This window comes from Balaenoptera physalus (assembly GCF_965194825.1).
Source record: "Balaenoptera physalus genome assembly, chromosome: 8".
Taxonomy (NCBI): Eukaryota; Metazoa; Chordata; class Mammalia; order Artiodactyla; family Balaenopteridae; genus Balaenoptera; species Balaenoptera physalus.
In genome coordinates, this window is record NC_138887.1 from 62597529 (window position 1) to 62611915 (window position 14387).

The 14387-nt window shown below is 34.5% G+C and overlaps 1 protein-coding gene across 6 annotated transcripts in view; it reads right to left on the reverse strand.

Annotated features, from left to right (window-relative positions):
• Positions 1-14387, reverse strand: part of C1GALT1 (core 1 synthase, glycoprotein-N-acetylgalactosamine 3-beta-galactosyltransferase 1) — a 239440-nt gene that overhangs the window by 190328 nt on the left and 34725 nt on the right. For 3 of the 6 annotated variants that reach the window (XM_082472043.1, XM_082472042.1, XM_082472044.1), the window contains one exon: positions 7279-11697. In XM_082472043.1, coding sequence (XP_082328169.1) covers positions 11479-11697 — 219 coding nt within the window. In that variant the 3' untranslated portion in view covers positions 7279-11478. Of the gene's footprint in view, positions 1-24; positions 6572-7278; positions 11698-14387 lie in introns of those variants that run through there. The other 3 variants (XR_014266424.1, XR_014266425.1, XR_014266426.1) reach the window with 2 other exon arrangements.

Here is a 14387-nt window from a genome sequence, read left to right on the forward strand (position 1 = left end):
CTGAAATAGAGCACAGATGCTCACCGACACAGTTCAAAATTCTGGTGGCTTGATGCTGAGTGACGTTCCCTGGGGAAGGAGCTTGGCGGTGTCACTCTCCCTGCTCTGTTCAGGGTGTGTTCTGCCACTATAATGGCTCCATCGCTGCAAAACCAATGCGGAATGCTATGTTCACTTTTCACCTTTTTTGTAAAAGTGAAAATCCTCTTTGGATTTCTTTGTGTTAGCAAAAACAGGTACTAATATAGGTGTTTCATAAAAGTGAAGTGGAGGAAAGCAACTTTTGAAAAGTGGGGGGTACCTGTATTGGTGCATAACTGCCAGGCAGTCTTGCCCCAAGTAGGGCAAGACTGAAGGGCCATCCCAGTTCCAGAGTTTCCCTGAGGGGCTGGCTCAGGCCTTTGTTAGGTCTGCTTTACAGTTCAACACCTCCCTCTGCACAGACCTGCTCCCTCGACTTCTCTGTAGGTGTGGATCCCAAGAGCCCTTCCCATCCACCTTCCTGCATGCTCCTCTCAGGCCAGCAACAAGTCCCATTAACCCTGACGATAGATTGTTCACCAGAGGTCTCCAAAGTGGATGTGTCTGTGTGTGTATGTGGTGTATAGGCACACGTGTGTGTTGCGTTTAATTCAAGGAAGAGTGGGAAAATGATCTAGCAGTTTAAAACACGAGTGGAAAATAAATTTATTGAATTTTAAAATTGCATCATGAGCTTCAATTTTTCTTTTTAAAGTCTCAATTTCATCTGCCAAAAAGGGTTCTGAAAGCTAACAATGAAAAGGTGAAAAATTCAGTGGTACAGACATTGTGAATATATTTTGATTTTGTATGTTAAAGCCACATATGCCTGATGTGATTTCAGCTTGAGAGCAGAGTAGATTGAAATTATTCACCAACTCATCCATTCACCACCCTGGTCTTGATCTTAGAGTGGGGAGATGAATTGAGAGCAAAAAATAAAATTACTAGTTGGAATTGTATGAGCATTATATTAAATGACTTCTAGGAGACAATCTTACATGAAGAGATGTAAGAATGAAAACAGAGTATTGGGGAAAACTGAATTACATATTTAGTTGAAAATTAGAAAGATGACATTGTGGATTCAGAGAGAGCAAGAATTATGTCTCATTCATCTTTTTATTTCCCACAGATGTTTGCAGAGAGTAGGTCATCCATAAATATTTGTTCAACTAAAAGGATCTCAGACTGTGACTTCATTACTTAAACCTTATAATTATAACGTATCTGTGTGCTGTGGTCACAGTCCAAGGGGTTTGGGCTGGATTTACCACTGACCACTCCTCTAGCCCTAATGCAGGTCACCCTGTTATGCCAGTTTTTCTTACATTTTAGTGTGTCTTGGCTCTAGAAGCCGGATTGTTTATTGTCAGATTGTTTCTGTCATTCTTTCTCACATGAAAAAGGATGTGGACTGACGGGCTTAGAATTATGGTATTAGGAGATCTGATGTCTATATTACCACACCCTAGTCTCCTGGGTGTGATTCTGACTTATATTAATGCCAAGAAAATAAATCAAATGTTTGTTGACCTTGTGTGTACAGAATAGCTTGGGTTGAACCAATAGCTTGGGAAGAATTACCTGTGGAGAGGAGAAAGAAGAAGTAACCATGACAGCTCCTAATTTTAACATGATATGCCATGGGGTGATGTTAACTTTTAATCCTTCAGTGTAAAAAGTACAGCAACTTTTAGAGAGAAAACCATCCTACCATCCTATCACATAAAGTGGAGTCTGGAGAAAAAGCATCAAAGTAAACCAATCTACTTTCTTTAATTTCATAAAAAAAAAATAATCTCACTGATGATAGTAACCGTGCTTTTGGGTTAAGTCTCTGCCTCACATTTTAACACCTTCTATTTCCCTTGCTTCACTTATTTGAATTTCAGTAATGGCAAGAAGTTTGGGTAACTCTACATCAAAAGTTTTAGATGCAAAAAGTTAAAAAGACAACCCTTTAAAGGAGATTCTGTTAAGTGAGTTTGAAATAATCTATGCAGTGATCTAAAGTTATTAAAGAGCAAATTTAGAAAATATTCTTTGTTTAGGATTTGTAAGGAGTACTAATTAGTAAAAGGCTAAATTACTACTTAATACAAAGATTCTATATTAAAGCACTAACTTACATTATTATGAGGTAATCAATTAGCCCTAAATGAGGTCATTTGTGATCTTAAAATTTATGAGCACCAAGCAGTTTTTCATTTTTCCACCCTCCTAAGTCAGTATATTATAAAGGAGACAGGATCTTGGTGTGTTTTCAAACTTCAGACTCAGGTTAAATTTCATCACTAAGTTCTGCTTCACTTGACCTCTGAACACACCAGTTTTCCATTTAGTAAATCTGTTTGAAGATTTAGTAGCCTAAGAGAGTGTAAGGACAATAAAACATGAAAAGGTCTAACTTGGTAAAATTATGAGAGTTTCAGGTGGAAAATAACACCAAATATCATTATTACTTAAGGATCGTAGAAAATAGCAGGGCATATATGTCTAATTTAGGATCACTAAGAAGACACAGGTGATTCACTTATTATTTCCCAACTCTTTTCTTCTGCTTCCACTTGAGGATGAATATTTGAAAGTGGCTAATTTTAAAAAGGAACATGGGGGACTTCCCTGGTGGTCCAGTGGTAAAGAATCCACCTTACAATGCAGGGGAAGCGGGTTCGATCCCTGGTCAGGGAACTAAGATCCCACATGCCGTGGGGCAACTAAGCCCACGTGCCACAACTACTGAGCTCGTGAGCCTCAACTAGAGCCCGCGAGCCGCAAACTACAGAGCCCAGGTGCTCTGGAACCCGGAAGCCACAACTAAAGAGCCCACGCGCCCTGGAGCCTGCAAGCTACAACTAGAGAGAAAATCCGCCACCACAACTAGAGAGAAGCCCGTGCACCACAACGAAGAGCCCATGTGCTGCAGCAAAAGATCCCGCGTGCCACAACTAAGACCTGACACAGCCAAAAATAAATAAATTTAAAAAAATAAATCTTCTAAAAAAATTTTAAAAAAGGAACACGATATAAATGAAGTTATAAAGTAACTTCTTTTAAGTTTCAAAGCTCATTAGTATATAGTAAAGTGAGCCCAGCTGAAATAGGATCCTAACACATGTTGGAAACCCTTAATGCAGTGAGATGAAACAGGAACAGAATTCAGCCTGGTGTAGCCTCACCTGGCTTTGGCCGTTGCTGTTCCAAATGTGATTTATTTAAGAACAAACAATACAGGCTTCATGAAATATACTGAAGTCAGATTACTGGGTATTTCCATATTGGGGCCACAAATCCAGACCAAACTCCTCTGGGTGAAGATGGCATTTCCTCTGAAGAAAGTGAATGTTTCCACTGTCGGTTTCCCAGGGGAGGGGTCAGTTCTCCAGCAGGAAGTGAAGTGTGAGAGCTTTAGACCGGGGTGAAGGGAGAGCTTCCTCATTTTTCACAGGGTAGATGTCAATTTGGCTGACACTCTAAAGATGTGGTAGTATCTGGAATGTTCTAATGGGGGTGGTTCAGCTACCCCTGGTGCCTTGGAAAGAGGTGGCAAGGAAAAGACAGCTTGGTGAGGGACAAGAGGGTCCCACTGGATCTGGGCAGCTCTCATAAATTATTCTCTGGACCTTTTCTTCTGTTATTCTGGAACATTCGGGAATGTCTGGTCTCTGCTTTGCTGTGGTAATAAGGGAGAGGACAAGTTCCTTCTTCAGGGCCAAACACGATGGTAGGAGGAAGTCACAGCCCAAGATGACAGTGCCCAAAGAAGCAGGCAATGGCCAACCAGAGGAGAATCCTCTGCCTCACTGTTTCAAATAAAGTAGAAAAATACTTGCGATTCTGTTCCTAAGATCTACCTCTGCCACAATGAGTGCCACTCAAAACCTCACAAACCACTTCTGCCAGACAAGATGCTATCAATTTGGGGTTAAAAATAATAAGGCAGATTCTCACTGGTTTTCAAGTATTTAAAAAAATGCACCCGTATTTTTTGGGGGCAGGTTCTAGAAGAAAACATTTCCATAGAAAAGAAAAAATTCTAGGATTTTGATGAGTCCTTTCTGTTAATTCTAGGAAATTTTCTCTTCCTTCTCCTTTCTGTTAATTCTAGGAGTTTCTTCAGCTGGTGAGAGGGAACTGAAATTCACAAAAGGTACGTGATTTTTTTAAAAAGTCTTTAAAACACACCTGCTGACAGAAAATGGGGGCAATAAAAAGTCAAAAGAAACAAAAGAATTGCTGCCAATGGGAAGAAGAGGAAAAAAGAAAAGACATGGAATGAGAGAAGAAAAGAATAGGGGAAGGTTCAAAGAGCCAGAAATTCACAGGCAAGAAGAGAGGGAAAATTCAACCAGGCAAGTAGGTTTGTAAAAATTTTTATAAACAATTAATCATTTCTATGCCTAATTTTTCTAAGCATATACTTTCACCTCATCAAATAAAATTATTATGTAAATCTAAATAGCATGAAAAAGCAAGTTTCAACATTTTAAAGAAAAAATCCAACTATTAAAATAATCATACCTTTCTCTTTCTGTCTCTCACACACATGCACACATACACCCCACTGAACAGTACAGATACAAGGAAGACAGCCTTGCATAAAACTAAAGAAAAAGTTGAATCATTACTTCTCTCTCAAACTCCTTTCTAGATTTTATTACCATTTCTCTACAATCTAACAAAAAAAATAATGGAAAGTGAAATTCAACCGAAATGCTACCAGGAGTATGATTCCAGTGTTAACAGGAATAGAAGGAGGAAAGACAATTCAGTTTAAAGTTCTATAAAAAAAGATTTGAAGCTGACAAAAATCAAAACGATTAGTTGTTAAGACTAAGACACTGCACTCTAATTCTACGTTGACACATTATCTAGCAGCTCTACAAATGAGGAACTACTGTTAATCTTTCAACTACACATTCATTCGAAAACTCAGATAGCTAAAGTCCTAGGACTGAATCTCATAAAAAATAAATAAAAACAATGTGCATTTCATTAATGCAAAGTAAACAGGTATATTCAACTGCACAATACAGAGGCAATATATAGGAGAAAAAAAGTGTAAATGCCCTGGACAAATTTTCAGTCCTGGAAAAAATAAATATCAAAAACAGAATATAGGAAACACTAGCAGAAACAATGGGTGGTTCTTTTGGCAGAAGAAATGATGCAACACAAAGATAGTTTTAAGAACTATGGTAGTTAAAGTTCTAGGCAAAATACTAAACTCATTAATTAGCAACAAATCAAACTTATGGCAAAACAAAGTTTACTTTCATGGTTTATTAATACAGACTTATCTGGAGAATGTCAATGTGGCTTAACTCCAGTTGTTAAATGTTCATTCAGTCTTAATTAAACAATAAAGGAATTTCTATTTGCACAATCTATATTGTCAGCATTATTAGATCTGATATAAAATATGTTTGGGGTAGAGCCCTTTCCTTTAGTGAGAAAATAAATTCAACAATAATCTTGTATCCTTTCCAGGATTATACTTTCGGAAAACTTAAAATAGGTAATAAACCTGTATATATTTAGGTAAATAAATCTCTTCTCTGACATTAACTAGCAGTACAACTAAACACTACTGATTGGAAAACATGGGACTTTCTGGATATGTTAAATTGTACAACTCTGATACTAAAGCAACATGAAGTAGCATTTATCTCCTTAGCTCTTCTAAAGCTGCTTAATCAAAATGGCACTGCATGTATATATATGTTGGTACATACATATATGTGCTTGGGCACTAGTAAGTAGCATATTGGGTAGCAGTTACTGAAAATTGGGGCAGACAGTCAAGCCTCAGGGGCCTTATGAACATCTGTAATAATTTGCTTAGGAAGAGGTAGGTCAATTTTTATTCATATCCTAAAAGTCCCAGGCTGATCTAATATCAATAGACCTGGGCTTTGTATGAAATATGCCTAAAACCACAAAGTGTTTGGCCTATAGATCACATTTCAATGAGCCTTCACATATGCCCAAAGCATGATTACACAAAGGTGGGAGACATTATTATTACTATTTTTTTACATAGTAGGAGCAAAGAACTTCATAGACATAAATGCCTTTTGAAGCATATAAAATGTCTGTTATTCAGGTCAGCTCAAATATTACCTCAGAGGTCTTCCCTGACACCCCACCCAGAAAATTGCTCTACCATATCACTCTTTTATTTTCCTACCACCATTCTCTGAAATATCTTGTTTCTTCACTTCATCTATTAATTTGTTTATTGTCTAGCTGTAGAATTAAGGCTCTAGGAGAACAGAAATCCTGTATATTTTCTTCACCACTGTATTGCTAGTAGATGCTGGGCACAATTATTTAAATAAATAATTAGTTGAATAAATTAATTTCTCAGTGTACATGACAGATCAAAATATACCAAGAAATAGAAAAGCAATCTTTTCCTCTTTCTATAACATATACGTATACCTATACACATATATACACAGACACACACTTACCTGGACTACAGCGTAGGTGTTTCTGTTTTTTAAGGCACATTATTCAAAATCAGAGGTGGAATATTTTGTTGCTTTAAAGAAAAATAATATATGTTGCAGTAAAAATTATTTAAGGCTATTTAAATTGAATAACTTTGATGGGAAAATAGTTTAATATTTTTGGTAAATAACCCCAAAACTACCCATTAAAGACAATGTTTCTCACACAACTTTTACATCAGTTAAAAATAATCAGATAAAACAGCTTTAAACATGGTAATTTATTCTATGCAGTTTGTTTAAATCCATTGTTTAAAAATGTTCAAAAGGCACTTTAAAAAACATATTTAAAAATACATTTTTCTGACTTATTGGTGATCACTTAAAATAAGCAAGTCACCAGACATTTTTAAATCATTCATGATACTATTACCTTACATAATTTTTAAATTCCAAAACACAAACGTTCACTGGGTAATATAACACACTGCTTAGCAGTAAGATTAGTTTCCCTCTAATAATATACTTTATATGGATTATTAATTTGCAGGGCCCTGCAAAGTTATTTAAACTTAACACATATAAACTAAAAACTAGAGAGGTAAAGGAACTGAAATAGAGCATTATTCAACTCTGAAACTAGTTTCAGAGTTGGTTTCTCTAAAGAGAATTTATAAAATTTCTTATTCTAATTTGAATTAAATCTCTATTTCAACTCCAATATATAAACATAAGCCATCTTTTAAAAATCAATAGAGTTTACATTTAGCACAGAATAACCCACAGGTTGTCCCCTAGATTTCTTAAGTATGCTTCTGTCAGGCCTACTGTAAATAAGTAGAGAGATGAGGCAAATGAGGTTATTTTGTTTGTGAAAAGGGGAATTTGGGAAGTAGGAGAATCCAAATAATTTTACTTCATTTAATTGTATATCTAGCATTAGTTTAACATTGTAGACTTTTTAAGTAGGTCAAGTATCCTGAGAGCCAGCAGGCATTATTCTTAGACAAATTTTTACTTCCAATCTCATAGGGAAACCTAACGTTAATAGGTATAAAATAATGTAAGTGATACATACAAACCCTAATCACTAATAACAGCCAAATTAACCTTGTGAAGGCAGAATAAAGAGTAGTTAGAAAATGGAAGTTAGTTATCAAGGAAATAAAGAAGGGCAATAAATACAAAGAAGCAGAAATTGTCAGAGAATATTCTAAAGAAATGAAAATTTAAATGAATAAAAGGGTAGACTTGATCTAATCAATCAAATGAAGGATTTTTCAAGCCTCAATCAGGTAATAATACAGTATAATGGGCTCAAGGAAGTGAAAAATTAATACTCAAACAATTATGAAAATAACCAGTTAGTAAATTTAATGCTCAAATCCAATTACCATACTTAAAAAAAAAAAATTGGTCAGTGATTTATTTTCAAATCTTCTTACAGTAACAAAAACTCCTCTGAAGTTTATTTGAAAACAAACAATTGAACTCTGGGATAAAAATCTGCTTTGTATCATCTATGAACTTCCCACTTGAAAATACAAGTATATATTGGAGAATGTAAGATAGCAAAAGCCTGTTTTGAGACCATACTAAAATCATTTACCCAGATGACAAAAATCTTAATTTAAAAGACAGTAAGTCATTATCATCATGAAATCTGGTTTTATGTGCTCTATCAAATACTTGGAGAGTTTTTTGCTTTATTAGGTCCTATAGGACAGTCAACTGATTCTTGAAAGTGATAAAATTTTGATAGTATGAATTGGCAGAAAAATATTCTGCACATTATAAAATAGTACTTTGCTACCTCTAAAATTTTTTTACTAACCATTGTGGACATGTTTTATGACATTCATTTAAGTATGCTTTTAATGAATTAATATATACTTACTAGTATTTACTGAAACTTTTCTGCCCCATTATGAAATTACTAAACTTCATATTTTACTGTGGGCCCTGATATTAGTAACTCTGAAGAAGCTAAAGAATTTTGCCAAAATGAATGATCCACTGACCCTTTAAATTATCTTTAGTTTTTTACATTTAATATAGTGTGATGTTGAACTACACTCATTTAAAACATGCTTTATCTAAATTTTTGAAAGATAACCTTACTTATGGGGCAAGTAATCCTCAGCGTGTTCCAAGGATGATTTGCATCAGAATCACCAGGTTTTAGGGGAATGCTGAATAAGAATCACCTGGAGGGCTTGTTTAAACATAATTGCTAGCCTCTACCCCTAGAGTTCCTGATTCAGTAGGTCTGGGGTGAGACCCAGGAGAGGATGCATTACCAACAAGTTTCCAGGTGATGCTGATACTGCTGGTTGGGACCACACACTGGTGGAGAACCAGTGCCCAAGGGTATCTGGTAAGAATGCATACTCCTGGGTCCCATGATAGAATCACAATTTCTCGAATTGGGGTCTTGAAATCTCTGTTTTAACAAGCTCCCAGGCAAGAGTATAATAACCACAATTTAAGAACCACTATGACAATTTGGCTGGTTAGTTTGACTACTGCTGGCCAATGTATCAGATGTCACATGCCATTAAATAAAAATGGAAATAATGCTAATGATTAACCTCAAGGCTGACATGGGGCAAAGAAATCCTAGCTCTGTTACTTAGTAGCTTTCTGACAGTGGAAAATGACTTTAGTTTTCTGAGCCTCAGTTTTCTCATCTATAATATGGGAATAACCCCCAATTTGTGAGGATTAACACAGAGTATCTAAGCACATTACCTGGCATACAGTAGGCATCAAATAAAAACTAGCTATTACTTACTATAAGAAATGTATGAGATATTTCCTTTAATACCTGATTTGATTAAAGCAGATTTCTCATTAATTTAAAACAAATATTTACACTCCAAGGTAAAGAATAATAAGAAAACTTTATACTTAGCACTCCATACTCTGGGCCAAACAGTGTTTTTAAAAGCCACACACATATTCACTCATTTAATCCTCATAAAAATCCTGTGAGGTAGGTAGTATTATTGTCCCTAGTTTACAGATGAGGGAATTGAGGCACAGAGAGATTAAGTAAATTGCTCAAGGTTACAAAACTAGTGATGGAGCAAGAATTTAAACCCAGGCAGTCTGACTTCAGACCCCAGGATTCATCACAATGTTGATTTCCTATGAATCAATTTTAAGGTTTTTGGATGTTTATGGTAAACCATTTATACTTCTAGTACGGAAAAGTAGCACGTATGGACTGCAAATAAATTCCTATCCATACCAAGGTAAAGAGTTGTTCAAAGAATAGAATGAATGCCTTGAAATTTTGGCAGACGATATCATCATGAAAATAACAAAAAACAATTCAATTGGTAAAAACTGGTGTAAGTTTTCACTATGTTGACAGAGTAATCCATAATTAGCCACTAAGATGAACATCCTCTCAAATATACAACTGTAAGAGGTCATGGTTTCGCATGTTTTGGCACAATAAATATAAACTATTTAGCTAAGCAGCAGAATCAATGGCATGACAACCACATAAAATTAGCATAATGATAAAACATAAGAGAAATGTAAATTATTTGTAACATTTAAGATAATCTTATGGAAAGTCTGTGAAGTATTCTGTTATGATACACTCAGATGATATTGCTAAAGACAACAAAAATTTAAAATTTTCTTTCCTTCCAGAAATTCTTTAAATAGAGGGTCACTAAAATTAGAATGAAACATTTATGAATGTGTTTTTGATGAAAGTCTTGAACGGCTCATCAAGACTGAGCTCTCTTACAACTGTCCACTGGCAAAACAATCATCCCCGAATAAGCCAGCATCAAAATTCAGGCTGTTATTCGTAAACTAAGTATTTGGTCTTTTAATATCTGACATATTTCAATTTGTTTAAGCACTCTGCATTTTTTAATGTTTCTAATTAACTCTGGTCAAAATCTCACAAATTATTTTGCCAGTGTAACTAACAGCCACCTCAGAGCCTGAAAAATGAATCTCAAAACTCTGCTTTAAACAAGTTATGAAAGGCACAAACAAGTTCTCATCTCTCAACAGGATGAGAATGAAAGGAACTATAATTATGTAGTTGGACAGTTTTAAATAATCAGTTAAAAATGTTACTTAGTGATTCCTGAGAGTGGCACTAATATAAGAAAAGCATCCCCAAATAGCATTACACTTACTACTTATTAGTTACCCATAATTAACAATGGGCAAATTTGGGAATAAAATATTAAAAAATGCATGTTTACAGAATGTTATTAATACTTTCAGTAAATAAATATTAATAGTTGAGAATGGCATTCAAGAATGGTTAAACATGTTTAGGAAAGAGACAACGGGGTCTCAGTAAAAGATTAACTATTAATTAGAACCAAGTATATAATACAGTCAAGGCCCATGATAATTTCAAAATGTGGTTTTATTAATGCACTTTAGGTCAAGTGCCATTCTTAGTCTACCTTATTCTGGAAGAAATACTGCCAATTATAGTCACAGCAAAATTTTCATTAGACAAAAGTTGCATGTGTGTGTGCGTGGGGGGGGGTTGGTTCATTTATATCATACTGCAAATATAAACTCAGGCTTTGAGTTTACAAACAACACTGAACAACAATATTTCCTTCTAAATTTTCTTTAAGGCAGATCTGTGTAGCATCGTGTGTGGGTTACTAACAATGGTGCAGTGTAGTTTTAGCAAATTTAACTGTTTTAGTTTCTCAGTGAAAATAATACATGTGGTCAGGAACAGGCAACAAAATCTCTTCTAGTTCCTCTGCCTGGCCACCATTTTAAAAACACAAGTTTTTCATATACGTATATATATTACTGTATCAAAACACATTTCAACAGACTTCACAGCTCACTTAAAGCTTCAGTTTACAGTCATTCATATGAAAAATTTCTAATATGGAATGTTCACTTAGAAAGAATTCCTCACTGGGATTCCAGTGTTCTATATCAGAAATGGAGAAGTTCTTCTTCAGTGCAATGTTAGACATTTTACCTCTGTTCATTTATGTTTTTCTTTCAAGGGCTCCTGATTTACTTTTGTATCTTCATTTTTGTATGTTTGACTTATTTCCTTTAGCATCTTCTCAGGGAAGGCAGGTTGATATCTGTATAAATAACCATATGGACGAAGATGATAAACGAGGTATTCTAACTCATACATAGTTGTAGGATCAACATAGTGAAAAGAAACTGCAAGATCAGAACAGCAACCAGGACCCTGAAAAAGTAGTGGAAACAGGCATTATTAGTAAATAGCACATTGTTAACATACAATATTCAAATACTGATAAAGGAAACACTAATTTTAACAGAATCCAAGCATTAAGGCTGGCAAAGTAAAGCAGAGGCACATTATTTATTAGACCTGTGAAAGAAACCAAGAGTTTTCAGAGTTCCCAATGATTTAAAATCAAACATGAAGTTGCTGAAGTATATCTAACTGAAACAATATTCTCTCATGCCCTATGGATTAGCAAAAAAAGAAAACGCTTGAGACCTCCTCAAATAAAAGGGTCAGCTATACAAAAGATAAAGCTCTATTTCTCCAAGTTTTGCTTTCTCTTCATAACTTTCTCACTATGCAGTTTTGCTTGGCTCAGCCTCAGAAAGACACCTTTGGAACATTCAATGACTACAAAGTCTTGCCCAGTATGTGTCTGCAACCTAATACTTCATCGACACATCAACCCAAACAGTATAGTACTTAAGAGGGGAAGTGCTGAGTAATACCTAGGTTTGGGTCTAAATTTTGCCTACTAGTATATAATCTTGGGCAAGTTACTTAATCTCTATAAGCTTCAATTTCCCCATGTTCAAAAGATGCTTACTTAAAGGAGACAACGTGTGTCACATGCTTGGTACCATGCTTTACCTATAGTAAATGCTCAATAAATGTTAGTTATTACTGACAGAATAATCAAGTTCAGGTGGCCCTCAGTAAGTAGGTCAAAGTTAAAACTTTGTTCAGTTATATAATTCTCATACATTTCTAAAAGAGTTGGCATGAGAGCAGATTTAAATAAAACAAGACAAAAACAAAATAACAAAAATACAACATAAAAAGAGGAATGAAAAAGCAAGAAAATAAAGAAAACAGAAATTTTAAAAACTGGTCCCAGACTTAAATAGTCACAAGGTCATCTGGGGGTCAGAATTGGTATCTGGAGACTGTTTCACTCAGATGACTCCAAGAAAACTTAAGTCTCTAATGTCTTTGCAGGGACCCAGGGAGGAAAACAGTCTGGCAAGTTCCCAGAGAAGATTCATATTGACCTATTGAATTGAACATTTAATAATTCATGTTTGGAAGTATGTAGCTTACAATGCAGTAAAAATCATTAAGAAATTGTCCACTGTATTTTCTCTGACCTTTCCTTTGAAACAAACACTGGATATGTGGGTTTCCTGGACCACCATGTAGATTCTGGAAAATTATCTGGTGCCTACTTTTTACATCTTTAGGGAATTTAAGAATAGGAACAAATATGAAAAGTAAACAGATAAGTCAACTTGTGATTATCAAACCAGCTCTGTCCAGTAGATATGTGAGCCACATAATGCAATAGCCATACTTAAAAAGTAAAAACAGGTGAAATTAATTTGAATATATTTTAACCGAATAAATCTATATTATCTTCTTAATATTCAATAGGTGATCAATATTTTTAAAATTATTGATGAAATCATTCTTTTTATTTGTGCTGAGTCCTTGAAATCAAGTATGACTTTTATACCTGAGCACATCTAAATTTTGATAGCCATACTTCAAACACTCAATAGTCATATGTGGTTAGTGGCTACTATAGTGGCCAGTGCATAGTAAACTAAAGACTAGAACAAGAGTGGTTAATATTAAATTACTGATCCTCTCTGGAAGCAATTTTATATAACTCTGAAATATTGCAATAATATTTTTGATAAGATTTACTGCATTAATTATGTTATACTCTATTGCACTGTTTTTTTACTGGATGGCCAGGATACTGTTATTATTAAGCTTTATAAGCAATAAAAGGCTATAAAAAAACAGCTAAAATTATTAGAAACAAAATACCTAGTTCTTTGCATATGATTATGGATACCCCAAAAACTCGAGAGTAGAGTGAAAAATCATCACAAATAAAAAATCCAGGAACAGAGCCAGATTTTAAAGATGTTTAAAAAAAAAAAAAAAACAGCTTTCATGTATATACTAGTTAAAAAGTTTTAAGAAAAGAGCCCAAGTAGAAGAGTAACAAAAATACTAAAAACCTAGGGAGATACTTAAGAAATAAAGATTTACCTGAAGAAAAGTATAAAACTTTACTAAGAGACCTAAAAGGAACTTAAAAAATCCTGGGCAAAGATGTCCACTGTTCCTAAATTAATAAGTTTATACACAAGAATAAAGACATGAGAGTTGCCAAAACAATTTAAAAGAGAGGGAGAAATAAAGGAGAGGAAGACACATTCTTAGATTAATAACTTAAAATTTTTGTAAAGCGACAAGGTTCAAAACAATATGGTACTGAGCCAAAACCAAATAGAACAATGGAACAGAACTGAAATCTCAGATACCGATCCTACTATAAGCAATGCTATAGTGAATGATAATAAAGGAGATATTTTTAAATCAGTAATGAAAGCAAGACTCAGTTAATAAATGGAACTGGAATAATTAGTTAACAATTTGGAAAAATCAAGAGCTCTCTACATCAACCATATATCAGTAAGTTTCAAATGGATTAGAGTTAATGCAAATAAAACTGAAGAATTAATATAATAAACCATATTTGATCATTTCTGACCTACGAAAAGGCAATTTCACAAGTAGAGGGTTTTTAAAATATTTTAAAATCCACTTATTTTAAATCCACTGTATTAAGACTGATTGCAAATTTTCTGGTAAAAAATCTACTGCTAGGGAAT